This window comes from Diceros bicornis, chromosome 24 (genome assembly GCF_020826845.1).
Source record: "Diceros bicornis minor isolate mBicDic1 chromosome 24, mDicBic1.mat.cur, whole genome shotgun sequence".
Lineage (NCBI taxonomy): Eukaryota > Metazoa > Chordata > Mammalia > Perissodactyla > Rhinocerotidae > Diceros > Diceros bicornis.
In genome coordinates this window covers 48,431,874-48,458,520 of record NC_080763.1, presented here as the reverse complement: position 1 = coordinate 48,458,520, position 26,647 = coordinate 48,431,874, and the positions used below count along the sequence as shown (strand labels likewise).

Genomic DNA, 26,647 nt, shown 5'->3' with positions numbered 1-26,647 from the left:
CAGCCCCCCAGCACTGGGCAGGAGCCTGGGGGCCATGCCAGGTCCTTCTTTTCTCTCCTCCCCAAGTCCCACCCTTCAAAGCACATCCCAAATGGGACCCCTTCCCCACGTATAACACCTCACCTTAGTTCTCCTAAGGGGCCTCCCTCCTCCACTCTGGCCACACGCCAGCCAGCCTCCCCATGGTGGCCACTGGGCATTGGAAAACAAATCAGATCTCTCTACTTCCCTGGAAAATCACCAGAATAAAATCCAGACTCAGCGTGGCCCACAAACCCAAACCTGACCTCACCTCCTTCTACTCTCCCTCTGCTCTGCCCATTGAGCTCCCCAGCACCACCCCAGAGCTGCCATAAGTTCTTCCAGCTCCTTCCCTTCTCACCTGTTCTTCCTCCTCCTTTGCACACTCATCCCAAGGAGCCCCTAAAGGCTGCCTCCTCAGTATTCAGGTCCCAACTCAAATGTCACCTTCTCCTGGCAAAAGCAGCTCTCTCTGTCATGTTATCTGGCTTGATTGTTTTTTTAATACACTTACTAGCATTTGAAGTTATTTTATTTGCTGATGTTCTTGTTTATCATCTTCTCCCTGACCAGAATATAAGGTCCATGAGGACAAGGACCTTGTCTGTCTTGCTTGAGGTTGTATCACCAGGGCCTGGACCAGTGCCAGGCCCATGGGAGAAACCCAGTTGATACTTGTTAACTGAACAAGCTCACTGGCCTCTGGAGGAGACAGGTATGTTGCCAGCTCTAAGGTGTTAGGTTGTGACAAGTGACCCAGGACTCAGCAGTCTGGGAGAAGGAGGTAGAGATGAGTTCTCGTGGGGGATCTGGGAAAACGTTGAAGAAGAGGAAGGATTTGAATTGTGACAAGAACAGGGTAGCACTTCTTGAGGAAATTGATAGAGTGCTTTTGCAGGCATAGGGAAGTGAATGAACTAGGACCTGGAGGAGGGAAGGGCCAGGGTTTGGGATGGCTGGGTACAAGATCTGGGCGTGGGGTGCTAGGGGCATGGCAGATTAACTTGAAAAGGTATATTAGGGCCATGCTATGAAGGGTCTTGTTATGGACTGAATTGTGTCCCCCTAAGCTTCATATGTTGAAGTCCTAGCCCCTAGTACACCTGCCAATGTGACTGTGTTTGGAGATAGGGCCCTTACAGAGGTACTCAAGGTTAAACGGAGGTCATCCGGGTGAGCCCTAATCCAATGTGACTAGTGTCCTTGTAAACAGAGGGAGAGACACCAGGGATGCACACACAGAGAAAAGACCATGTGAAGACACAGGGAGAAGATGGCCATCTGCAAGCCAAGGAGAGAGGCCTCAGGAGAAACCAACCCTGCTGACACCTTGATCTGGGACTTCCAGCCTCCAGAACTCTAAGAAAATGAATGCCTGTTGTTTAAGCCGCCCTGTCTGTGATTTTCTGTTATGGCAGCCTTAGCAAACTAATACAGGTATCAAGTTTTTAAAATTTTAATTTTAAGTAGTAATATATTCACCTGGTTCAAAAATCAAACACGAAAAGTAATAATGACCAGTTGATCAAGGTCAACATAAACAGTGATACATCATGTTGAGAACGTGTGCCCTTGATATGATGTGATGTAAATGGCATTCACCTCCGTGGTCTTCCTCCAAAAGAACCCATAACCTCAGTCTAATTGTGAGAAAAACATCAGCTAAATCTCAAGTGAGGAACAAAACACCTGACCAGTGCTCCCCCAAACTGTCAAGGTCATAAAAAACAAGGAAAGTTTAGGAAACTGTCACAGCCTAGAGAAGCCTAAGGAGACATGATAACTAAATGCTGTGTGTCCTGGATGGGATCCTGGGACAGAGGACATTGGGTAAAACTAAGAAAATCTGGATAAAGTATGGACTTGAATTTATAACAGTGAATCGACATTGGTTCATTGGTGGTAATCAATGTACCATACTAATGTAAGATGTTAATAGTGGAAACGCTGGGTGGGGGGTGGGGGAGTAATATGGGAACTCCCTGTATTATCTTTGCAATTTTTCGGTAAATCTAAAAATAAAGTTTATTTTTAAAAGTAATAGTGAAGAGTCTCACTCCAATTTCTGTCCCCTATCTCCCCCGTTCCCATTCCCACCTACAGTTATTGCTTTACTAGTGTTCTGTGGATCTTTCAAGAAATCCTTTATGCAAATATAAATCTATAGTAATTTTCTCCCCAAATGGCCTTTTTATTTTAATCATTTTTAATATGAAATAGTTGAAACATACAAAGCAGAGAGGAAAATACAATGTACCCCATATACCATCACCATATTCAACAATTATCAAGACTTTACCCATATGCTTCAGCTGTCCCCCCTGCCTCGCTTGCTCTCCCTTTTGCTGAACAGTTTTAAACAAATTCCAGACCCCTTACATATGCTAGTGTGCATCTGGACATCTTCCTACACCACCCTGCGGTCCATATCCTGCTATCAACAGTGATACCTGAAGGGCCTCTTGTGAAGTGTGGTCTGGATGATGGGGAGACACAGAAGACTTTGCAGGGCAGGAGTGTGTATGTGTGACCTAATTATGTCCATGTGTGGGATGGTTTGGGCGGGAGGAGTTTAGAGCAGGGAGGCCAATTATGAACGCACTTGGTCTAGATGCCAGGTGATGGGGTCTGATGCTTGGCGGTTGCAGCAGGATGGAGAGGAGGAGGAAGGTGAGCTGGAGAGCCTCTGTGGGGAGCCACTGACTAGCCTGGGCTCAGATGGATGCCTACCTGGAGGACAGAGTGGGCCTTGGTGTGAGGGTGGGGTAGCCTGTCCTTGTCTGTGCCCACAGGTTCCTGTAGGCAAGAGTGGGACCCCAATGGCCAAGGTTCCCCTTCTAGGGAGAGTGGGCTTATTTTGACCACCTCACCCCAGGTGGCACTTCTCTGCAGTGCCCTGACAAAGCCTGTCCCTTGCCTGGCTTGGTGGGCCAGCGCCCACTCCTTCATGATTCATGACTGTTAGCACGTCAGAGCTGGAAAGCCCTCCGAGATCACGGAATCTAACCCCTCTCCAGTTACGGATGGGGAAACTGAGACCCAGAGAAGGGGTGCAAGTTGCCTAGGGCCACACAAGGAGTCAGAAGCAGAGCTGGAATTAGAACCCAGTTCTCTGACTTCCAGCTTAGGATCTCCTATTACCTAGAGCTTCCTCTTCTCTCCAAACCCTGCTCTCAGAAGAGATGTGTCATTAGCCATTAATGCCTGGTGTGTGTAAGTTTAAAAATCCCTGGGCGATCCTTCTCCCAGAGATATTTGTACGCTAAACCTGCTTGCTAATGATAGCATAACTACAGAAAACTATTTATGGCACAGCTACCATGTGCCACAAACTGTGCTAGAAGCTTTTCATACATCATGTCTGGTCCTCCCTAAATTCCATGAAGCAGGCGCTATCATTTCTGTAATCTCCCATTATAGAGATGGGCAAATTGAGATATAGAGAGATGTAGCTTGTCTAAGATCATACAGCAAGGGCGTGGCAGAGGCAGTGTCTGTCTAACTGGAAAGTCTATGCTTTCAACCACTAAGCCCCATGGCCTCTGAAGAAGAACAGTGGTGGCTCCTCATGAAGAGGACAGTGGTTACTCTCTGGCCTCCTCCCTCTTTGCCCCTCAGCCCCACCCAGCAGCCTTGAGCCTCTCAGAGGACCAGACAGGCTACAGATGGACCCTGACCACCACCTGCTGCGGTCTCCAAGGAGGTAGGCCCTTCCCAAGGTGGTTTATGGCCTTTGGTGTTTGGGGCCATAAACAGACCTCCGTGTTCTGGATACTCGTGGAAGTTTCAGGGCTGCCTGTGGAGTACATCTGTCACAGCCTCACCTCTGTCAGGGTTCAAGTGAATGGCACAGCATGGAGGACACAGAAAGGATGACTGCCCATTTGGCAGCCAGTTTTTTTTTTTTTTTTTTTTGTGAAGATTAGCCCTGAGCTAAGATCCGACGCCAATCCTCCTCTTTTTGCTGAGGAAGACTGGCCTTGGGCTAACATCCATGCCCATCTTCCTCTACTTTATACGGGACGCCGCCACAGCATGGCTTGACAAGCGGTGCGTCCGTGGGCGCCGGGGGTTCCTAACCTGCAAACCCCGGGCCGCTGCAGCGGAGCGCGTGCACTTAACCGCTATGCCACCCGCCCGCCCCTCGGCAGCCTTTACTAGAGTCTGCTCCGTGCCCTGCGCTGGACTCTGGACACATGGGTGGTCTTGCCCAGGTCTCTGTCACTCAGGCGCTAAGGCCAGAAGGGGAGGGTGTCACAGGAGACAAGGAGACTGGACCCTAGAGATGAGGACTAGGCCCTGCCCTGGGACGTTCGAGCATCAAAGGATGCTGGTACAGGTGGGCAAGGCGTTCTAGGCCGGGTGCACAGCCTGTGTGAAGGGCCAAGGCTCGCGAGCGGATATGTCCCCGGAAGGCCGTCTGGCCAAGGGAGCAGAGCACCCGGAGCCGCAGAGACGCGGAATGGAGGGGCGATCAGGTGCCCAGGCGCCGGAGCGCCGGGCCGGTTCGTGGGTTCATCCTGAGCAATGCAGGGCCAAGTCACGTGGACGGTTTCGGGCGCACCCACCGCCCTCCGACCCGGCCCCTCGCCGGCAGCCCTACAGCGCGCCGGGAGCCGGGGTCAGGCCGCGGTCAGACGCGGGCGCGCGCGCCGTCGCCGCGATGCGCCCCGCCCCCCACCAGCCTCCAGGAACCCAGGTTCGAGTCCCGGCTGCCGTGACTAGGAGTGGCACTGGGCTAGCTCTTCCCTCTTTGGGCCTCCTTTTTCCCATGCCCGAGGTCTCCGAGAGGCCGGGCTCTGGTTCCGGCGCGGCCCTGAGCCCACAAACCGACACGCAGGGCGGGGCACAGGCCAGGCGCCCCTAGCAGCCCGCCCCGCCCCCACCCGCCCGTCACGGGAGCGCGGACGCGCACGGGCGCGCTCGCACCTGGCCACCGCCGAGAGTGAGGTTGGATGGGCGGGGCCGTGAAGCCCCGCCCCCGTCCGCGCCAGGCCAATCGGAGGGGACATATGGCTCCGTGTGGGGCGACGCGGTGGGGGCGGGGCCTGCGGGGGCTGAGGAGGGAGCCCGCGGGCGGGCGGCGCGAGGCGGTTGGGCGGAGGCAGAGGCGGTGGCGGCCGGTCCCAGGATAGCGACGCAGCGCGCCGGTGGCCGCGACAGGGCCCGCCAAGCTCCGCAGCCCGCCGCAGCCGCCGCCTCGCCGCTGAGAGCCCGGGAGCGCGGCGGCAGGCGCGCGGCCTGTGAGGGCGGCCCGAGCGGCGGGCGCGGCGCGGCGCAGAGCGTCCTGTCAGGCGGCGCGGACGCCGCGGACCCGCGCCGAGATGATGCCGGTGGGTGCGGGCGGCGGCGGCGGCTTCTTCCGCGGGCCGCCGGCCAAACCTCTTTCCTCCCGCGGCTCCCCGCCCCCGGGCCCGCGCGAGGCCGGCCGGGCGGGCGGGGAAGGAAGTGGCCTGGCGGGCGCGCCCGGCCCCGGCGCCCCCACGGCGGGCGGGCAGGCAGGTGGGGGCGGCGCCGGGCTGTCAGCGCGGCCGGGCCGGGGTCCGGGTGTCGGGGCCGGGGGTTGGGGGCGGGCGTCGGCGTGCAGGCGAGCCTACCCTGCTCCGCGGGGACCCTCTGGCCGGCGCCCCAACCTCCCCGGCCACGGCGCGGCCCTTCCTGCCGAGCCTCGCTGCCGGCTGCCCGGGAGGGAAGCGGGAGATGGAACTAGAGTCGTTTTCCTCTTGGCTCTGGCTGGTGGTCAGACGGGGAGGCGGGGGTGTCGTGGGACGCTCTCCCGGTTTCAGGGTTTCGCGGCGCCTCGGTGACCCCCGGCTGAAATGTGCCGGCGTCGCCTGCGGAGCCGGCAGTGTGGGCACCCCCGTGTGGTTCCCACGCTGCAAACCCACGTTTCTCCGTAGTCCTTCCCTGATGCTGAAATCTTGTTGTATTTAGGAATTTACTAGGGAATGGATTGAGAGAGCCATCTTAGGAATTCCCGTCTACAGTGTCTTCGATATTTGTACTTTTTGGTTTAATTGGGCTGTTGTCACTGTGTTCTGAAGGTTGAACGAGGTTCATTTGTGGTGGCGCCGCCTTTGTCCTGCCCTCAAAGATGCGTTCTACTAGAAAGAAGACGCTGGTCGTTAGATTTGCCATCCTCCTACCCGACCTTTTCCTTTACCTATAATCTAAATAGCAGTGGGTGCTGAATTATAATTTTTCTAATCTGGCTTTTTGTTGGGTAAATGTCATGATTTATGAAAAAATGCAGGACTGGTGCTACCCAGTTGGATGAATTGGTTTTCCGAATGCCTATATATTAAGTAAAATTCTCAAACACGGTTATATTAAAGTAACAACAAAATCATTCTTTTAACCTACAGTTTCTACATTGAAAATCACGTTTCAGAAGGAAAGTGTCGTTTCTCTGCATTTTCTATTTGAATACTGTTATTCTGCTATGCTGCACCCAAGGACATTTAGATTAGAAATTTTTTTCCTGATCTTTCAAGTCATTTCCTGTCTCTTGATAATCTCTTCTCTCCTTTTTGAAGTGATTCCAACACTTCGTGTTTGCAAAGTCTTAAGATTTGACCTAGTTGATCCCTAGATCCTTCTTTGGCATCAGGGCTTGTGGGGTTTCTAAACGTTTGGTTTTAAATGAGTGATTGTCTTGTAATGGAAGGAGAATTGGATGAGCATCAGAAGATTCAGAGTCGAGTACTGGTTCTGCTACTTTTTAGCTATGTGACCTTGAACAAGACAAGGTCTCTCAGCCTGGAATTACCTCTGAATTAGGGATAAAAACATACCAGTGTCTGAAGGCCGTCCTGAGGATCAGAAAGGATGATGTGTCCAAAAGTGCCTGTCAAACGGAATACCATGTAAATATCTATTATTGTCAATATGGCTCTGAATTGTCTATTTCTAATTTTAACCTCTGCAAGATAATGCATTTGGAAACTGTTCCCTCCCTAATTCTCATTGGCTAGATTTGGAAAAGGCATTATAGTGTTTTGGAATTTTGAAAGCAGTTTTAGTTAAATCCTGTAATAGTTGATTGTTGCATTGTACTATAGTAATACTGAAGGATATCTATAAAATTGTGACTGGGTTTCATCATTGTATAACGTTTAATTATAAATACCCTGTTAAGAAACTTGGCTTACATTTTCCGTATGGCACCTTCAGACATTTTACCTCTATTCCACATGGTTAGAGTTTCTTACCAGGTTTCATTTTTAAGAGGTTTGTTTAGCTGGCAATTGGAAAATTTATTCATGATACTCAAAATAATCAAATACTGTTTTTAAAAAACAGGTCTGTTAACTATTTAAAACACTCTGCTTTTGTTTTAAAATGCCTTCTAGAAACAGATAGTATTTCTCTTAGTCCCTCTTTTGTGACCTTTACTTTTGTATTTCCTTCTTGATCCCTAAAAATACTATTTATAGGATTTAGTCCTTCTATTAACACAGTTGGAGTTGGTTGTAAGTTTAATAGAAGTTTTAAGAACATGCCATTCTTACTTGATACTATCTTGAACTATGTATCCAAGATATAAATAAGATTTTTCTTACTTTATTGTATATTTGGTGTTCATCATCATGATGAATCATCAAAGGAAGATTGGAGCGTATTTTGTATAGAGCAGCACTGTCCAATAAGAATGTAATGTGAACCACAAATGGGATTTTAAATTTTCTAGTAACTACATTAAAGTGATATTATCTTTAATAATATCTTTTATTCTCAGTATATCAAAAATATTATCATTTTAACGTGTAATCGATATGAAAAATTTACTAATGTGTTATTTTGCTTTTTTTTTTTATACTAAGTCATTGAAATCTCGTGTGAATCCAGTGAAGTTTTACGTTTATAGTGCACTTTAGACCAGCACGTTTCCAGTGCTCAGTAGCTACGTGTGGTTAGTGGCTACCATATTGGACAACGCAGGTTTAGAGTATATTTTATTTATTTGAGAATTGGCAGTTAGTGTGTAGTGTCTGTGGTAGCTTTTAATTGATGAGATGGTTTGCTGCAGCACCCGGTCTCTCAGCTGTTGAGAATAAGGGGGAGAGTATCTGGGCATGTTCTCATCTGACATAATGAAGTCTTTGTAGAAGTCTTCAATTTGCCTGTTACACAAAGTTCCATGACTATCTACTTTTAAACAAAGTTATATTTTGGAATTTTCCCATATTAAAATAGTATTGCATTCTAGTATCTATAGTCATTCACCTTTTTCTCAGTGGATGACATTTTAAAAATGTTTTCCCAAGGAAAACACAGGCTCTACTTTAAAGCTTACTCGTTGACTCATCCCTAAGATCCGGACCTAAAAGCATTTAGGCCATGCCTAAACAACTTTGGTAGAAATAAGATTTTAATAAAAATAGCCTGATTCAGAGCATGAAAAGGATGAAAACTGCCTTGATCATTAGTCAGCGTCATTCTTTTTGAAAGGGAGTGAACATTTTGCAGCTGGTAAAACCTTTTCTGCGTAGATGAAATATATCTGGGGAATGGCACTAAGGATACTTTTTTTTCTTCCACAGGAATGTTGACTTGAGTACAGGAGGCTCTGTGGCTCTGAAATGTGTTTTATTCATAAGGAAGGCACCCTGGTGATAGTGTTTTGGTAATGTCAGCAGTGGGACTCCTTACCTCCAGTAGACACCACACAGTGTGACTAGCTGATTCCACTCATTTCTGTCTTGGGAGCCCTTTTGGCATATTCGCTATAGGCTCTGGGTTACATTAATTTGTGCTTAATGTTTAGCTCTCATTAAACAAATATTCACTTATTTCAGGTATTCACTTTCTTCTAACAATGTAGAAAACATTTTGAGTACTGGAATAGATCTTTCTCTTTTTAAACCATCAGCTGTCACGTCATTGATAAAACAAGGACCTGGAAGTAAGGAGACTTAAGTTCTAGTCCCCACTTGTTAGTGACTGTGTGACCTTTGAACTTAATCTCTTTGGCTTTAGTTTCTCATCTCTAAGATGAGTTGGATCTGGTGATTTCCAAGTGTTTGTGTTTGGTCCAGGAGTTGATATATAGCAGATACTTTCATGAAGGTCGGTAGTATTCATAGCAGCTGCATCAAGGGTTGAGGCAACCTGGCACTTGTTTTGGCAGCCTTTTAGTGAGCTCCTTCCCTGCCCAGGGGTCTTTGTATGATAGAGCAGACAGGAAGAGCTCAGTAGATGTTCACTATTATTGTTAATTGGTAGTTAAGTCACTTGATAAGCTTGAATTTAGTCATTCAGTAAACAAAACAAGACTGGACAAGATTTTTTTTTTAACTCTGGTTTCTTTAAAACAAAAATTACAAACATAATATTACCATTTAAAATAATAAAACTATTTCTAGCCTTTGGACTGCCCAGAAATTCATAAAAGGAAAAGCAAAGCCTTGATCATACAAAGATGTGTATATAAAAGCTTTTATTATTACAGTTTTATTGAACTTAAAAATAGTCCATATGGATAACTCTTCTAAAGGCTACAGTATTAAGTACAGCCATAAAGTTTTGCAGCTATTTAACTTCCTACAGTTAATTTAGTAAGAGTGAGCACTCAGTCAGTGGTCTTTGTCATTATGTGCTAAGGTGCTGTATCATAGGCTTTGTGGTGCTGTCTCCGTTTTTATGGAGAACTGAGGCTCAAGAGGTAAAGAAACTTGGGTAAGGTCCCCCAGTTAGTAAGTGGTAAAACAAGGTTTGAAAACAAACTGTCTGACTCAAAAGCCTTTGCTCCTGGCCGTTGTGCCAGTCCCTTGGGAGAGTTTGCTGTAGTCATGGCATTTTGCTAGAGGTGGTAGTAAATTGAGTTTGGCTAAATTTTTTCCACTTATGCTCAGCTCAAATGGAGCTTAATATTTATTTATTTATTTATTTATTATAATTTTGTTTATTTATTTTTCCCCCAAAGCCCCAGTAGATAGTTGTATGTCATAGCTGCACATCCTTCTAGTTGCTGTATGTGGGACGTGGCCCCAGCATGGCTGAAGAAGTGGTGCGTCGGTGTGCGCCCAGGATCTGAACCCAGGCCGCCAACGGGGGCCGGCCTGGAGCTTAATGTTTAAAAGAATCCCAAGGTGAATCTTTTTGATAAAAAGTGATAGATGTCTCCATTTTGAGTTTGAGGACAACTCTATTTTAAATGTAAATGGGTGCCGACCCCGTGGCTTAGCAGTTAAGTGCATGTGCTCCACTACTGGCGGCCCGGGTTCAGATCCTGGGCGTGCACCGACGCACCGCTTCTCCGGCCATGCTGAGGCCTCATCCCACATACAGCAACTAGAAGGGTGTGCAACTATGACATACAACTATCTAGTGGGGCTTTGGGGAAAAAAAGGAGGAGGATTGGCAATAGATGTTAGCTCAGAGCTGGCTGATCTTCCTCACACACACACACACACACACACACACACACATAAAAATGTAAATGGGTTAAATGTATCTTTTCCTTTCTCAGCGTCCTACTTTGAACAATCTATGCCAGTAGATATGCTTAACAGTTATTTAGGATTTTTAGTGTGATAGGAACTTAAAATATCACCAGGTTATTGTACTGAAGTTACATAAGTGATTGTTGACATGCATTTTTGTGCGTGTTTGCACAGATGGGCAATAGTTTCTCAGCAAAAGTTTGGTGGGGTTTTGGTGCCTTGAAGTGCTGTTGCCATAGTTATTTCACAAACTATGGTTCTAGGGCTGAACAGAGGAATGGCGATAATCAAGTTCTATTGTGACCCTTTCTTGGCCTGATTGCTTTGTTTTATTTCACTGAAAAGATAGCTGTATGACTTGTTCATACTAATTGGTAAGCAAAAGCTGCTGTTACTGGGTTTTGTAAAATAAAAATCTTTGCATGGTGACATCATGCAGAACAATAAAAGACTAGAAAATGAGGTAGTTTTGATTAAAATTAATAAATGGCATTCAAAATATTAGTGTACAGTTCGGTACAGGATCTTGTTAGTGACATTGTGTATCTAGAGTACATGTTAACTGAAGTTTTGGTAGAATCATGATTTATAATGTATGTCGTAATCAGCATAGCTCAAGCCCATGCAAAGGCCCTGTGGTGGGAGCATGCTTAGCATACTGGAGAAGTACAAGGAGGCCTGTGTGGCCGGAGCAGAGTGGGTGAGGGGGAGAGTGGAGGAGAGGAAGTCAGAAAAGTGATGATGGAGGGGCCCGATGTAGGATCTATTGTAAAGACAAAGCGTGTGGAGAAAATTTCTGTTGGAAGAAATGAAACACAGTGGTCTACTTCTTGTTTTGTAAGTAGTTCTGAGTAATGGGCATTGCCTAGTTGACTTCAGTGTAGCAAGTAAGAGTGTGGGCCCTGGTGTCAGTTGGCTTAAGTGTGGATTCTCGCATCACCGTTTACTGGCTCTCTGACCTTGGGTAAAGTTACTTGACCCCTCAGTTCTTTGTAAACTGAGGATAATAATAGTAACCTTATAGAGTTGTTAGAAGGATCAGATGGATTGTTGCAGTGTAGTAAATGCTCAGTAAATGTTAGTTATTTGTAATAAGTTTCATTTCCTCTGGAAAGCTTTCACCATCTTTGCCTTGGTCAAATCCACCAGTAGAGGCATTCAACCTGTTATGTCTTTTTTTTTTTAATATCATTCACACACCATAAATTTCACCTTTTAAAGTGTACAATTCAGTGGTTTTTAGTGTATTTACATAGTTGTACAACCATCACCACTTTCTGATTTCAGAACATTTTGCCTGGTGTGTCTTTGCTGTACTTGTCATAGTTGCAGTCTTAAACATTTGTTTGTGTGACTGTTTCATTAATGTCTTTCTTGTACTGGACTATAAGTTTCGTGAGGGCAGGAGCTGTCTCTTTTTATTCGCCATTTACCACCAGTGCCTATCCCAGTGACTGGCCAGGTAGTCGGTGTTCAGTGACTGTTGAATGAAAGAAGGTATGATGTGGGAAGAAGTGTTGGACCCCTTTGTGAGGAGGTGTGTGTGTGCTGTAATGGGGTTTGCACTTGATCCTCTGAATGATCAGAAACCACCCAATGTTTTTAAAAAGTGGAGTAATGCAGTCGGATTTGTATGACAGGGTTCTGGAGCCAGGGGAGGATAGACTGTGCAGTAAGGGAGATTAACAAGAAACAGGCAGAGCAGTTAGGAGACCAGTCGGTGCAGGCCTGCCTTGACCTGAAGGAGAAGAGAAACATCCAGTCAATAGGAGGTAAAATGGGTATAATGGCATGTGTGGGAGTGAGTGTGATTGCTTGCATGCGTCTGTGATGGAGAGTGAGAGGGGAAGGAAGTTCGGTGGCTGGAGTTGAGGATAACAGGTTTATTGCTTCAGCAGCTAAGCTTGTCTTTCCTTTAACTAAGATAGAGAACATTTGAGAAGGAATACATTTAGAGGGCTGTAAGGGGACGAATGAGTTTTATTTCGGTTCTCCTGAGCTTGAGAGGCCTGCTATTTCCAGAAAGATGTTACTCTTAAATCTTAAGGTAAAATAAATATATCAAGTAAAAAAAAATTATTTGCACTATATTAAGTGTTTTTTAATGTTGTGTTTTTGGAGTTCTGAATTGCTGCCTCGGCATCTGTGGCATAGCACATACGTCACCCCTGTACTTGTCAGTTTGCCTGATGAGCCCTACCGTGAGCCCCCAGTAGACCAAGCTTGCCAGGGCAGTGGCTGGCCTGGGCCTCCTCCACCTCTGTGCTCCTAGCACCTGGCAGAGTTTATGTGCACACTTTTTATAGCAGTGTGATCCCTGTCTCTGCATTGATAGTTTGTGTTCTGCTTTTTACTCTATTGCGTGTTTATATTTCTATCCAATTTCTTGAAAATAATACCAGTAAATAATAGTTAATGTCACAAATGATCCAAGTATACACAGATTTTTGTGGTAGAACTAGAAATGAGAAATGAGGTTTGGTCAAAATGTGAAGAAAGATGAATTAAAGTTTGATAATTTTAGGATTAACAGAAAAAGAAACGAACAACAGGAACAAAGAGTATTTTGTGACAGGAAATACAGGTGTGAAACAGTATAGCACAGAGGTTATCAGCTCAGACTGTGGAGCCAAGACTGGTTTCAGGTTATAGCTTTGGACAAATTATTTAACCTCTTTGTGCCTTATTTTCCTCTTTAAAATGGGTTTGATAACAGTATGTTTCTAGAGGTTGTTGTGAGGATTGTCAGGTGCGTAGAGCATTCTGTTAAAATATGGAATAAACACTCAATAACTGTTTGCTCTTCATAAGTTTTCTTATGAAAACTTATGTCCACCATAAGGCTGATGGACAGGATGCAGTTGGACAAGAGTCGTTAGTGCACTTTATCCCACTGAGGTAGAGTGCTTATGTCCTTCATGTGAGAGAACTAGGTGGTGATTGCAAAATCTGTCAAGTTGATGGGACAGAGAGGGAAGGTTTGCATTACTTAGAAATTAAAGTCTACCTTCTCTTTCCAGTACCTTCTGTTATCCAGACCACAGCTGAGAACCAGAATAAGATTCACTTCACTCAGTGTTCCATCAGTGAGCTGAGAAGCTCATGCCCTTTCTGGTCTCTACCTAGATGGCACCTTCTAGGCCCCTCTGTATAAAATGCCCCTCCGCTTACTGTGCTTTCTTTCTCCTTATAGTATTTATGTCCACCTGGCATTTATTTGTGGGAGATTCATGAAAGCAGGGCTTCATTTTCTTTTCCCACTGCAGTATCCCCAGTGCTTAGGACATTGCCTGCCTCTGGTAGCCATTCAGTAAGTACTTGTTTACTGGATGGCCTCAACAAACAATTGGGCTGCATCACTTATATGCTGGGTCTGTGCGCTGGCTGGGCCCAGTCCCTGCTCTCAGTGAGCTCACAGTGGGGAACAATCATGTAAACAAAAAATGCCATTCCAAAAGATAAAGATTGTAAGAGTGGCAGAGTACGAGGTATAGCAGGGCACAGTGGCAAGAGGAGTCTTCTCAACCTTGGGATGTCAGGGGAATTTTCACAGAGGAGGAGTTTAGAAGGATGAGGAAGAGGGGAGTAGAGGTGATGGAGAAGGGCTTTTAGGTAGAGAGTTTAACGTGTGCAGGGCATTGAGATCTGAATCTGCATGGCGTGTTGTGGGAAATTGCCTGGAGCATAAGGCCAGATAACAGGAGGTAGAGGTCAGATTCTGAGGGCCGTGTATGACCTGCATAAGAGTTTGAACTTGATTTTGAGAAAGATATGAAACTGTTGATGAGTGGTTGTTTTTTTAAATTCTGGCAAAATATCCATAACATAGTTTACCATTTTAATCATTTTTTTAAATGTACAGTTCTGTGGCATTAAGTATATTCACATTGTTCAGCAACCATCACCACCATCCGTCTCCAGAACTTTTTCATCCTCTCAAATGGAAATTACTGTTGCAGGATTTTAAGCTGAGTTGTGAAGTGCTCCAATTTAAGTTCCAGTTGGTACTAAGTGTCTAGAGTCGAGGAGAGGAGTCTGTTGGAATAGTTGAGGCGGAAAGGTCTCTGAGCAGTCAAAATAGTTGTCAAAGAATCGGGCATTGAAGCCAACTTTTAGTAGACCCTCTTCAGCCCTCACTTAACCTTTATTGTTACATGTTGCACAATTCTAATTTACCTGGCTTCTAAATCTTTAGACGGTGCATCTGAGGTTGCTAGAGGGGTGTAGCTATGGGCAGACAGACTGCTGGAAACCATAGAAAGACACAGCTTTAAGTACAACCTGAGGTTGTGGTCTGAGGGTGGGCATCTGACCTGAGTCAACACGAAAGATGTCACAATTACAGATGACACACAGGGTGGTAGTTAAAGTTCCTCATGATGACTGCGTCAAGAGAAGAGTAAATAATATCAGTAATGGAGGCAGCTGCTGGATACATTTTACATGAGCTCTGTCCAAGAGAAGCATAGTGTGAGCCACAAATGCAATTTTAAAATTTCTAGTAGCCACATAAAAAAGGAAAAAGAAACAAGTGAAATTAATTTTAATAATATATTTTACTAACTTACTGTATCCAAAATATTATTAATGTAGTGAATATTCAAACATTATTAGTGAGATATTTTACATTCTTTTTTCATACTAAGCCTCTCAAATTCCAGAACATATTTTGCACATACAGCACATATCAATTTGGACTAGCCACGTTTCAAGTTCTCAGTAGCCGTTTGTGGCTAGTGGCTGTATCACGTGGACAGCTCAGTTTCAGATTTTGGCTCTAAGGGGTTAGACCCTTAGCTATTCAGAGAATGCTGTCATTCTTAAGAATTAATTCCTCAAGGATTATAGATGGCTGATGTTTTATTATAATAATTTTCACTTATTAATTTTTGCTTTTGTATTTGAAAAACTATTGAGGGGCAGTATAATGCAGTAGTTACAGAGCACAGATTTGGGGGCAGACTGTCTAGGGTTGAATCTCAACTCTTTCATTGCCTACCTATGTGATCTTGGGTGAGTTACTTAATCTCTCTGGGTCTCATTGTCCTCATCTGTGAAATGGAGGTTATAGCAGTACCTCCCTTTTGGGTTTTTTGAGGATTAAATGAGTTGTTATATATAAAGAACCTGTAACAGTGCCTGGTGTGTAGTAAACACTATAGATGTGTGCTATTATCCCCAAAATGTTAAATGATTTTGATTCAGTACATTTTAAAGACATTCTTGCTTTGGAGACTGCTTAATTTCAGCTAGACATTTAACAAGTTTTCACAGGTGAAGAAAAAAGGTTAAATTATAATTTTGTGAGGACACTTTCTAATTGATGTCTTTGGGTAACTAATTTTCTTGTTTGCTACAACATTGAGGCTGCTTAGCAACCACAGAAATAGCGTAATTAATAATTAAAGGATTTAGGATTATAATTAAAATTAGGAAAAATTTGAAAGGATGATTTTATCAACATTTAATTACTAGGGCTGTTATAATTAAACTCCTGTCTCTCTCAAATACTTTGTCAGTCTTACTATGTCTGGGGAGACTACCTAGTTCTGTCTTTTTCCATTGGTATATTCTAACACACTGGGTTGTTTTGAGAGTTTCACCTTCTACTATTATTTGTAAATGGGGTAGAAAAGAGTAGCAAAAATAAAACCAAATGTAAAAAGATCACTGTTTAGCAAGTGGAAGACATTTAAGAGGTGGTCCTCTCACCCTCTAGAGTGAAGCTTGGCTGGAAACATGACCAAGTTATGGTATGGTTATTTAAATGTCAAGTTTTTGGCACAGAAGAAAGCAGTGCCTAATGGGGGTTTATTTAATTACGGCTGTTTTCATCTGTCATTGATTGGCAACCCTGCCCTGCTGTCCATTCTATGGACCAGTTTAACACATTCTCTCTGCTTAGAATGTAATCTGCCCACCCCCTGGCTCCTGTATGCATTCTTCACTCCCCTTCATGGCTGACTCCTTCAGTCTCAGTCCACGTATTGCTTTCTTTGGGAAGTCTTTCCTGACGCTGACATCTGGATCTGGCGGCCCTTGTATGGGATCTCATGGCTCTCTGCAGTTTCCCACTGGTTTCCTGGTGTCTCTTCTCTGTCTCAGCTCCAAGTTCAGTGAGGGGGGAGTTGAGGCCTGTCTTGTTGACTGTATGTGCCCTGAGTCTGGCTCAGGGCCAGGTTGGGTTCAGTAAAATTTTCCTAAATGAATGAATGAGTGATCTTGTAAATGTGCCCAATTTATGTTGTATACATGGTAACACTTTGCTTTATACTGTGGGGTTGGGCTTCTTGTGCCTATTTTACTGCAGTGTCTTGCAGTAAAACAAACAAGCCAAAGAGCCTAATTTTAATCTCTTTATGTGGTTATTTGTAGAATTGAACAAATCCTCAAGTATCATTGTTAACAGAGAATACCTCGTGGTCCCTTTGGCTTCTGATAGGAATCCTTTTGGAGAGTTGCTAGTAATTAGATAATAAGGCTTATATGGGGTAGCTGGGAGGGCAAATGGGATATTTTTACAATAGCAATAGTAGCTGCTCATGCTTTTGGTAGTAAATTCAAAGTAGCTAAGTTCTATTTCTAAATTTAATGGAAAAATGAACTTTTGTCTTTCTTTTGCCAGCTTTTTTAAATGAGAAAACCGTTATTAAAATCTATTAATCTGAAACTTTATGGTTAATGATATGATAGAAGAACCCATTTCTAGCAGTTTATGAGGTATTGGCTAATATTCAGAGAAGTTTAGTGCTGAAGATTACCAGAGTCAAAATTCTGCACTACCATGGAGTCAGACAGGACAAGACTATAAACTTGAGGTTCTCACATTTTTGGAGGCTCAAATAGATATTTAGGTCTTATAAAATCTCACTGCCTTCATATCCTGCCCCCCTCTCCAAGTAGTACCTAGCATAATCTACGTTTAAGTGCCTTATACTTTTGTTTTGAAATTTTCAGTTTCTCGTGGGTTGAAGCCTTATTAGTGTGTCCTAAAAGCATGGTTTACAATCTCTATTGCTACACAGTGAGAAGGGGTCCAGACAAATAACTGCTAAGATCCTTTCTAGTGCTAACGTCTTACGATGTTGTGTTAGAGCTGCATAGAGGGGTCTCCATGCGAAAGCCCTCTGTTAGGGAAGCTCCTGGAGAAGCAGATGGACTCTGAGCTTGAGCTGCTTATGAATTCTGAGATGGAGAGAGGCCGCGTGACCCAGGCTGGGAGTGGGAGGCAGTTGTGTGCTGGGCATTGGATTGGTACTTTCAACAGATATGTTTGTGCCTCCCCTTCTCTATGCCAAGGCATTGTGAAGGGTATGAATGGCATAGTAGGAAAGAGAAACATAGTACAAAAAAGTGACATTCAGTAAATATTTTCACAACAAATATTTATTAACTTTTATTTTGTGCCAACACAGTGCTAGGCGTTGGAGACTTACAGACACTAACTCCCTGTCTTCAAGGGGTTCATAGTCTAGTTGATGGAAACGTGCAAAACGCCCACAGGTCCATTGTGGGCCAGGAGTGTTTGAAAATGCAGACTTTGGAATCGACTAGGCCTGGTGCCAGCCCTGACCCTGCCACTTACTAGCTTTGTGACCTTAGACAAGTTACATAACCTTTGGAACTTGTCTCCTCATGTGTAAAATGAAAGTAACAATGCCTGTCTCTAAATAAATTATGGTGTGGCCATATAGAGAAATAGTATATACCCTAAAAAAAAATGAAGTAGAACTGTGAGTCTTCTCATGGAAAAATGCCCAAAATATAATGTTGGCTGAAAAACCAACATTCTATTTAATGTGGTCTCACTGTAAAAAAGAAGAAAAGAATTTTGTGGTGTAGAAAAAGAAAGGATATATACCAGCTGTTTAAAGTGTGGGTCATTAGGGGGACTATTTTTTATTTCCTCTATTGTTAGACTCTAAAAAAATTATATGTATGCTAATTTGCCACCTAAAAAATAATAAAGATAATAGTTTATAAAACGCAAACCCTTCTTCCCAGGGTTTCTGACAGGAGCAAATGATATTATGCGTGGAGAATGCTCAGCACGAGATCTGGCCCATAGTGGGGGTCAGTAAATGGGTGCCATTACTGTTATTGCTGGGCGTGGCAGCTGAGGAGGAAGACTGCTAGACGGCAAAACCCTGGAAGGTGGAAGTTGGGTTCTGCGGTTTGCGTTTCCAGGGGCACTTGATTCCTTAGCTTAGGATCTTGATTGTCTTGTGGGGCCCACATCTGGGGACCAGGGTCCTCATGGTCCATGAGCTTTTGCTGGCCTTGGGTGAAAGAGAAAAGACTCGCAGCTGGGTGGAGTGTGCCAAGTGCACGTGAGCACCTCTCCATCCCCTCATTCTCTTGAGAATCAAAACATTGCCCGCCTCACTTTGAAGGGAGGGAGAGAGGTGGCCTGCCAAATTGTGATGCCTGTCCTAAAAGAGACCTGGGACACTCATGGGCAAAGTGGTGTAGTAGACTTTTGGAGTCATCCCTGGGTTTAGATTCAGGTTGAGCAAGGTATCAAGCCTCTCTTGACCCTGCTGCTGCTTCTGTAAAATGGGATGATGCTCCTGCCTCTTGCACTTGGAAGAGAATTTTTTTGAAGTAGAATTGATGGGTCATCTTATAAGGTTTACCTTTCCTCTGCTGGTGAAGTAGACAGTTGGAATGAATCTTCATGAAAAAAAAAGAGATCTATCCTGTAGGTTTTTGTTTTCTCTTTTGACCTGATTTTTTAAATATTTGTTTCTTTGTGGTATTCATCTCTTGGGAGTGTTTTGTTGTGGAGGAAACAATGTAGTTTTCCACAGGCGTGGTTTGCATTGGTGCCCATACGTCCAGGTATGCAAGGGAAGGTCTTGGATTTTGCCTGTTGTCTTGGCAATCTGTCTCGTTAGCTGTTTTTCACTCCAAGTGTTTGGTTTTTAATTATATGGTCACCTCAATTATATTCCATTGAGTGAATGCCTTGGATTTATTTATTTTTAACAAAATGGTGTCACTTAGCTTACATTTTCCAGGATCCCACTGATATCTATGGAGCCCTCTTGTAATATTTTCAAAACTTATTATAGGTCTGTTTTATGATCAGCTACTCTTTATAATTCACACTTGATTATGTGTTCCTGTGTTGGTTTTATTTCATGGTTCTCATTTGTGACTTAGTTTCAGTTTATTTCTATAATTTTAAAAGTCCTGGGGGGTTTTCCAACCTTTTCAGTGCCCAAAATTGTTGTCAGGTATTTAAATAAATAAGAGAGGGAGGAAATTAGATTTGAGACAATATTGTGTGCCAGGCTTTTTGCTAGACATTTTACAGACCTTCTCATTTAATATTAAGTAAACAGTGTAACTGAATAAACTGCTGAGAGGGAGGCAGTACGCTGGGCTGAGAATCAAGAGGCCTGATTTCAGTCTTGTTTTGTTACTAATAAGATTTATTAACCTTGACAAATTATTTCCTTTTCTGGGCTTCTGCTTCCTCATCTGTAAAATGGGGAAAGAATGGTGGTTAGATTAGGTTCCTTCTGGCTCTAAGATTAGATGACTGATCTTTATGATAGCTTAAATTTGAAACTCTAAGCATATCCCTTTTAAAATGAATTGAATATTTACAAAAGGATTAAGAAGCAAGTGGTCACTTACTCCAAAATAACTCAAATTACCAAAAAATATTTTTTTCTTTTCTTTTTCGCCAAACAACTTTAGTGACTATTGAAAAAAAAATTGAGATACCTATGTATTGTCCTCTCAGATTTGCAGCTTAAAATGTACGCTTTTAATAAAACTAGTATGAATGTTGCCTTAGGGAACACAATATTTTATTTTCGTGTTAAAATATGGATCCTTGTGAGCTGGGCCTGATGGCCTAGTGGTTACATTTCGATGCTCTCACCACTTCGGTGGCCCGGATTTGTTTCCTGGTTGAGGAACCACTCTGCCTGTCTATCAGTTGCCATGCTGTGGCAGCAGCTCACATAGAAGAACTAGAAGGACTTACGACGAGGACATACAACCATGTGCTAGGGCTTTGGGGAGGAAAAAGAAAATACAGATCCTTTGAGAACCTCCTTAGTAGTGAGCCAACAATAATACGTTAACTATTTTGAGACCAGAGGGGAAAGAAGCTATTTTGTGGCAGTGTAGGAAGATGATAAGACCAAAGGAAAGATGATCTGCCAACCTGAGCCCCATTTTCTCTCTTCTGGATGGAAACAACCGGAACTTTCAACTTGGTACAGAGCTGGGACTTCCCTGTGTTTGCTAAACAGAGTTGCTGAGGCTCTTGCCCCTGGAGGGTGGAGGGAAAGGAGGGAAGTTCTCCATAAGAGGACAGTCCCCGCTTCTCACACCTGGGGAGTGTGGAGACTGAAGCAGGTGTTCCTGCTGACCTTTTCTCCCTCCCCCTCCCCCTTTTGTTTTTGTTTTCATTTTAAGCTCTTTGTACCTCTTTGCAGATAGAGAACTAGTCAAGACCTGGGAGACAGTGTGGTGTGATGGACCAAGCATGGGCTTTGGAGCCAGGAAGACTTGTGTTCACATCTGAATGCAGCTACCCATAACTGCGGTGCCTTGGATGAGTGTGGCCTTTTTTATACCTCAGGTTTCTCATTTGTAAAATGGTAATAATTTTAGTAGTTGAGTTCATTTTGGTTGCAAGTGGCAGAAACCAACTCTTGTTTTCTAACTTCTTAGAAAAGAGGGGATTTATTGAAGGACATTGGAGGGAGAGCTGAACAACTGACTCTTCAGGTGGAGTAGGACTGGGACAGTTCTGGAGACCTCAGCAGCAGGCATGGCAGGCCTCTTCTCTGTGGCACAGCCTCTTTCTCTTACAGTCCACATCCACTCCATCAGCACACCTTCCCAGTCTACCCAGCTTCTACTTGGCACTACCTCCAGGATTCTCACTGTCTCCTGGAGAGCATTAGCCACCTGAGGGGTCTTCCTGCTTCTGTGCTCCTTCCTCTCGGTCTCTTGGCAACAAAGCAGCCAGAGTGAGCCTGTAAATCATCGTGGTAAAACATGCCATTTCTTAGCTCAGAACCCTCCCAGGGCTTCCAGTCTCGCGCTCAGCAAAAGCCTAATTAGTAGCTTACCTCTCCTCTCCTGCTCTTCTCCCCTTGATTTCTCTGCTCCAGCCAAACTGACTCCTCATTGATTCTGAACCTTACCAGGCATTCCTTCTGCCTCAGGGCCTCTGCACTCATTGTTCCCTCTGCCTGAATGCTCTTCCTTCCAGCTGCCTGCCGGCTCACTCACCTTTAGGGAGGCTTTTTCTAACCACCTTATTTAAAATTAAAATTGCCTTGTTCCCAGTCTCTTTTGACTGCTTTGTTTTTCTCTGTAGAATATATCACCACCCACCATACTGTATGTTCTACCTACTTATTTTCTTTTTCCCCAAACTATAATCAAAACTCCACGAGGGCAGTCACCCTGTCTCCATGGTCGGCGTGAACCTGCAGAGCCTGGCACATAGTAGGCCTCGTAAATACTTGTGGAGTGAAGAACACTTTCCATCAAGTGTCTTCCTTAGTTGAGTCTGCAGTGGCAAGAGGGGTGGGCCTGTAAAATAAACATGACCCCTGGGAACTTGCCACTGTGGGTCCCAGGGAGGAGGGGAGAGGGGTCCCCGGGAGGGGAGAGGATTGCCATCTGAGAGTCATCCCGCCGGGTGCTCTGTGGTTGTCATGATGACTAAATCGGTTGTGTATGCTTGTCTCGTAGGTGCTGAGATGTTCACTCTTTTCCCTTTTTGCCTTCTGACAATATTAACACTCAGAAATTCAGTCATTCTCCATAATAGAGGTTGTTGTTTGGAAAGGTAGAAGTTATGGTCATATAATAAGAAGAAAACTCATATGCAGCCTAATGTTTTAATAAGTTATGGAATACATAATTCTCTCTTCAGAGGGAATGAAATTTTGCAAATTGTACACAGGTTTTTATAAAGGCTCTTCTGGTATCTGAGCAGTCCCAAACCTCAGGACCTAGGCCAGGGCAAAAAAGAGGTGAATTCCTAAGAGTGGGAAGGCATCAATTTTCTTTTTAACCTTTCTTTAGTGGAAATTCTTTTACCCAGGGGAAATGTAGGCTCTTGAGTACATTCATCTTTTGATTTTATAATGAATTTCTACCAATTTAATCTTTTATATTCATACTTATAATGTTTTGTTTTTCAAAGATACATGTGCATTATATGTATGAAGTAAATTCTTCCATTATAAAAAATAGTTTGACTTTATGTTCCTATCTGATAACCTTTTTTTTCCTAAATTTTTTATTTATTTATTTATTTTTCCCCCAAAACCCCAGTAGATAGTTGTATGTCATAGCTGCACATCCTTCTAGTTGCTGTATGTGGGACGTGGCCTCAGCATGGCTGGGGAAGCAGTGCGTTGGTGCACACCCGGGATCCTAACCCGGGCCTCCGGCAGCGGAGTGCGCGCACTTAACTGCTAAGCCACAGGGCCGGCCCTGATAACCTTTGAATAAAGATTGTTTCTTATAGTTTCATGAGGATGAAGAACTTGAATAGTTGTGTTTTTTTTTTTTTTAAGTGTTCAAGAGTTTAGCACTGTTTTGTTCCTGAGCTATTTGAGTAGAAACTTAAGCTTTGGAGTGGACACTCGGGCACTTCTTAGTCCTGTGACCTTGGTCAGTCCTTCATTCTGTCTGCAGCGACAGGATCATCCAAGCACCTGGCTCCATTGGCCTTTTAAGAAAGTTTAGTGATGTAATACGAGCAAACAAAGGGCCTGTGGGTGAACTTAGTAAGCACTGAAATAATAGCTATTTTTATTATTAATAAATTGTAAAAGTCCTTTGATGTTAAGTATCTTGTTATAAACGTCATTCTGATTTTAAGCATATTCTAATATGTCAATACTAGCAGAATTTGGAAAAAACATTTGTAGCTCTGTGTGTGCCCTACCTCCAACAAGCTCTTTTCCTAAGCAGAAAATATGAACAAGGCATTTGTTGTGAAAACTTACTTAAAAATTTTGAGGTTTCACATTTTACAGTTGATAACAAAGCTTGATAAGTCTTTGTTGTTTTTTTTTTTAACCAGGTTTTATGTGGAGATTAGTAAATTAATGTTTAGTTTTCTTTTTATAGTGATTTCTAGATCCTGGTTACAGTTGTTATTGAACAATGCTAACAGTGAATTTTTTCTTCCATGGAACTCACCTAATTAGGTGAAACTTTATCCACCATATCACTGTGCTGTAACAACAGTGGTCTGTCTTGTTTCATTAGGATATCTTATCATGGCTCATGTCATTAGTGCCTGAATTTAGATTCCACAAGGCCTAAGGGATATCTATTTAAGTATTTTTGCTTTGTAAATGGCATAGATAATCTATCTCCAGGCACTGGGACTTTTGTTTTCCACACTTTAGTTTTGCTTAGTTTTCTAAAGATGAGAAATATTTTGAGAATGGTAATTCAGAGCATCATAAGCAAATTCAAAGTAGCATCATGGTTTTGAAGAGCTGGCTGAAATCTGAAAGAGAAAATGGACAAAGTCATTTGTAAAAAGATATGAGTGCTATTGGACTTAGTTTTCGTTTGTAAATTATATTCTGATTTTGTATCAGACGAATAGTATTTACTATGGTGTATCTATATACGATTATATTAAAGTGTTCTTCAGACACATTATTTTGCTAATTACCTTTGTTGTTTTAAGCTTTGTTTCCTGCTGGCAAACAGTACTCGACTTTTGGTATTAGCCGACGTGAAAAACAGGATTCGTACAACTATAGATGTTTATTACTCGAAAAAAGAAAGATACGCAGTCATCCTTTGGTATCCTTGGGGGATTGGTTCCAGGATCCCCCCCAGGGGATACCAAAATCCAAGGATGCCTAAGTCCCTTATATAAAATGGCATAGTATTTGCATATAACCTATGCACATACTCCTGTATACTTTATTTTATTTTATTTTTTTTGTGAGGAACATCAGCCCTGAGCTAACAGCCATGCTAATCCTCCTCTTTTTGCTGAGGAAGACCGGCTCTGAGCTAACATCCATTGCCAATCCTCCTCCTTTTTTTTCCCCCAAAGCCCAGTAGATAGTTGTACGCCATAGTTGCACATCCTTCTAGTTGCTGTATGTGGGACGCGGCCTCAGCATGGCCGGAGAAGCCGTGCATCGGTGCGCGCCCAGGATCCAAACCCGGGCCGCCAGTAGCGGAGCGCATGCACTTAACCGCTAAGCCACAGGGCCGGCCCTTCTGTATACTTTAAATCATCTCTAAATTACCTATAATACCGAATACAATGTAAATAAATAGTTGTTATACTGTATTGTTTAGGGAATAATGACAAGAAAAGTCTGTAGGTGTTCAGTACAGATGCAACTATCATAACCCCTTTTTTTTTTTTGTGAGGAAGATCGGCCCTGAGCTAACATCTGCCAATCCTCCTCTTTTTGCTGAGGAAGACTGGCCCTGGGCTAACATCCGTGCCCATCTTCCTCCACTTTATATGCGACACCACCACAGTGTGGCTTGCCAAGCGGTATGTCGGTGCGCGCCCGGGATCCGAACCAGCAAATCCCGGGCTGCTGCAGTGGAGTGTGCGCACTTAACTGCTTGCGCCACCGGGCCGGCCCCTATCATAACCCTTTTGACCCGAGGTTGGTTGAATCTGTGATGCGGAACCTGAGGATACGGAGGGCCAACTGTATATATAATATACAATGAAATATAATGTTTATTTCAAGTTGTTTCCATTGGGAAAAATATCTTACTGATTATATAGGTTGAATAATTGGCATAGCTAGATTTTTTTTTAAATAACAGCTTTATTGATATATAATTGACATATCATTAAATTCACCTTTTTAAAGTATAAAAATTCAGTGGTTTTAATGTATTCGCAGAGTTGTGTAACTATCACCACTATCCAATTTTAGAACATTTTCCAATTTTATTCCAATTTTAGAACACCCCAAAAAGAAACCCATTAGCAGTCACTCCCTATTTCTCCTCCCCGCCCACCCCTGGCAAACATTAATCTACTTTCTGTCTCTATGGATTTGCCTGTTCTGGACATCTCATGTAAATGGAATCATACAATATGTGAACTTTTTTTTGGTATCTGACTTCTTTCACTTGGCATGATGTTTCTAAGGTTCATCCATGTTGTAACGTTCACTTTATTCCTTTTTATGACCAAGTAATATTCCATTGTATAGATAGATATACCACATTTGTTTATCCATTCATCAGTTTGGGCTGTTTCCACTTTTTGGCTGTTATGAATATTGCTGCTATAAACATTCATGTTCAAGTTTTTGTGTAGACATATGTTTGGGTTTTTTTGCTGAGGAATATTTGCCCTGAGCTAACGTCTGTTGCTAGTCGTCTTCTTTTTGCTTGAGGAAGCTTCGCCCTGAGCTAACATCTGTGCCAGTCTTCCTCTGTTTTGTATGTGGATCGCCGCTACAGCATGGCTGCCAACGAGTGGTGTAGGTCCATGCCCAGGAACCGAACCCAGGCCGCCGAAGTGGAGCGCACCAAACTTAACCACTAGGCCACACGGCTGGCCCCTAGGCATATGTTTTTAATTCTATTGGGCATATACCCAGGCGTAGATCAATATGTTTTTAAAAAATACGTACAGGAGTATATTTTCTTGAATTTTACGAAGTATGTAGAAAGAGGAATTCTTATCCTGAGAATTGTTGGTACACCTAATTTAAATTTCTGAAAGTTCAGGAAAATTTAGTTAGAACATCTATATAGTTTTAGTGAGATAATCTTTATGGTTGATTAATTAGAAAAAATGCATGATTCTTTGTTCTGGTTCCCTTGTATGATGATTAACTTTGCAATTCAGATCGCTCCGACTAAAAACACTACATAAAACTTGGTTAATTGAGAAGTTATTAAATAATGGGGAGTACATTGTAAGTAGGAAGGTATTTATTAATACTTTTGCTGCTGTTCCTTTTTTATTTTGAAGCAGATTAGAGTAGTGGTTCAGAGCATAACTTTGGAGTCAGACAGATCAGGGTTAAATCCTGCTCTGGTATTTATTAGTGCTGTGACCTTGGACAAGTTATTTAACCTCTCCAGGCCTCTTTTCCCTAATCTATAAAATGAAGGGTGGTATCTATCTCACAGAGTGGGTGTGAGAATTGAGAATGTGTGAAGTGCGCATCACA

At 43.4% G+C, this 26,647-nt stretch overlaps 1 protein-coding gene across 3 annotated transcripts in view; it reads left to right on the top strand.

The window, feature by feature from the left end:
- The first annotated feature begins 5,157 nt into the window (after positions 1–5,157).
- The window catches only part of PPP1R13B (protein phosphatase 1 regulatory subunit 13B), an 85,994-nt gene continuing 64,504 nt past the window's right edge, over positions 5,158–26,647 (top strand). The window contains exon 1 of one of the 3 annotated variants that reach the window (XM_058567790.1): positions 5,158–5,354. In XM_058567790.1, coding sequence (XP_058423773.1) covers positions 5,346–5,354 — 9 coding nt within the window. In that variant the 5' untranslated portion in view covers positions 5,158–5,345. Of the gene's footprint in view, positions 5,355–8,251; positions 8,648–26,647 lie in introns of those variants that run through there. The other 2 variants (XM_058567792.1, XM_058567791.1) reach the window with 2 other exon arrangements.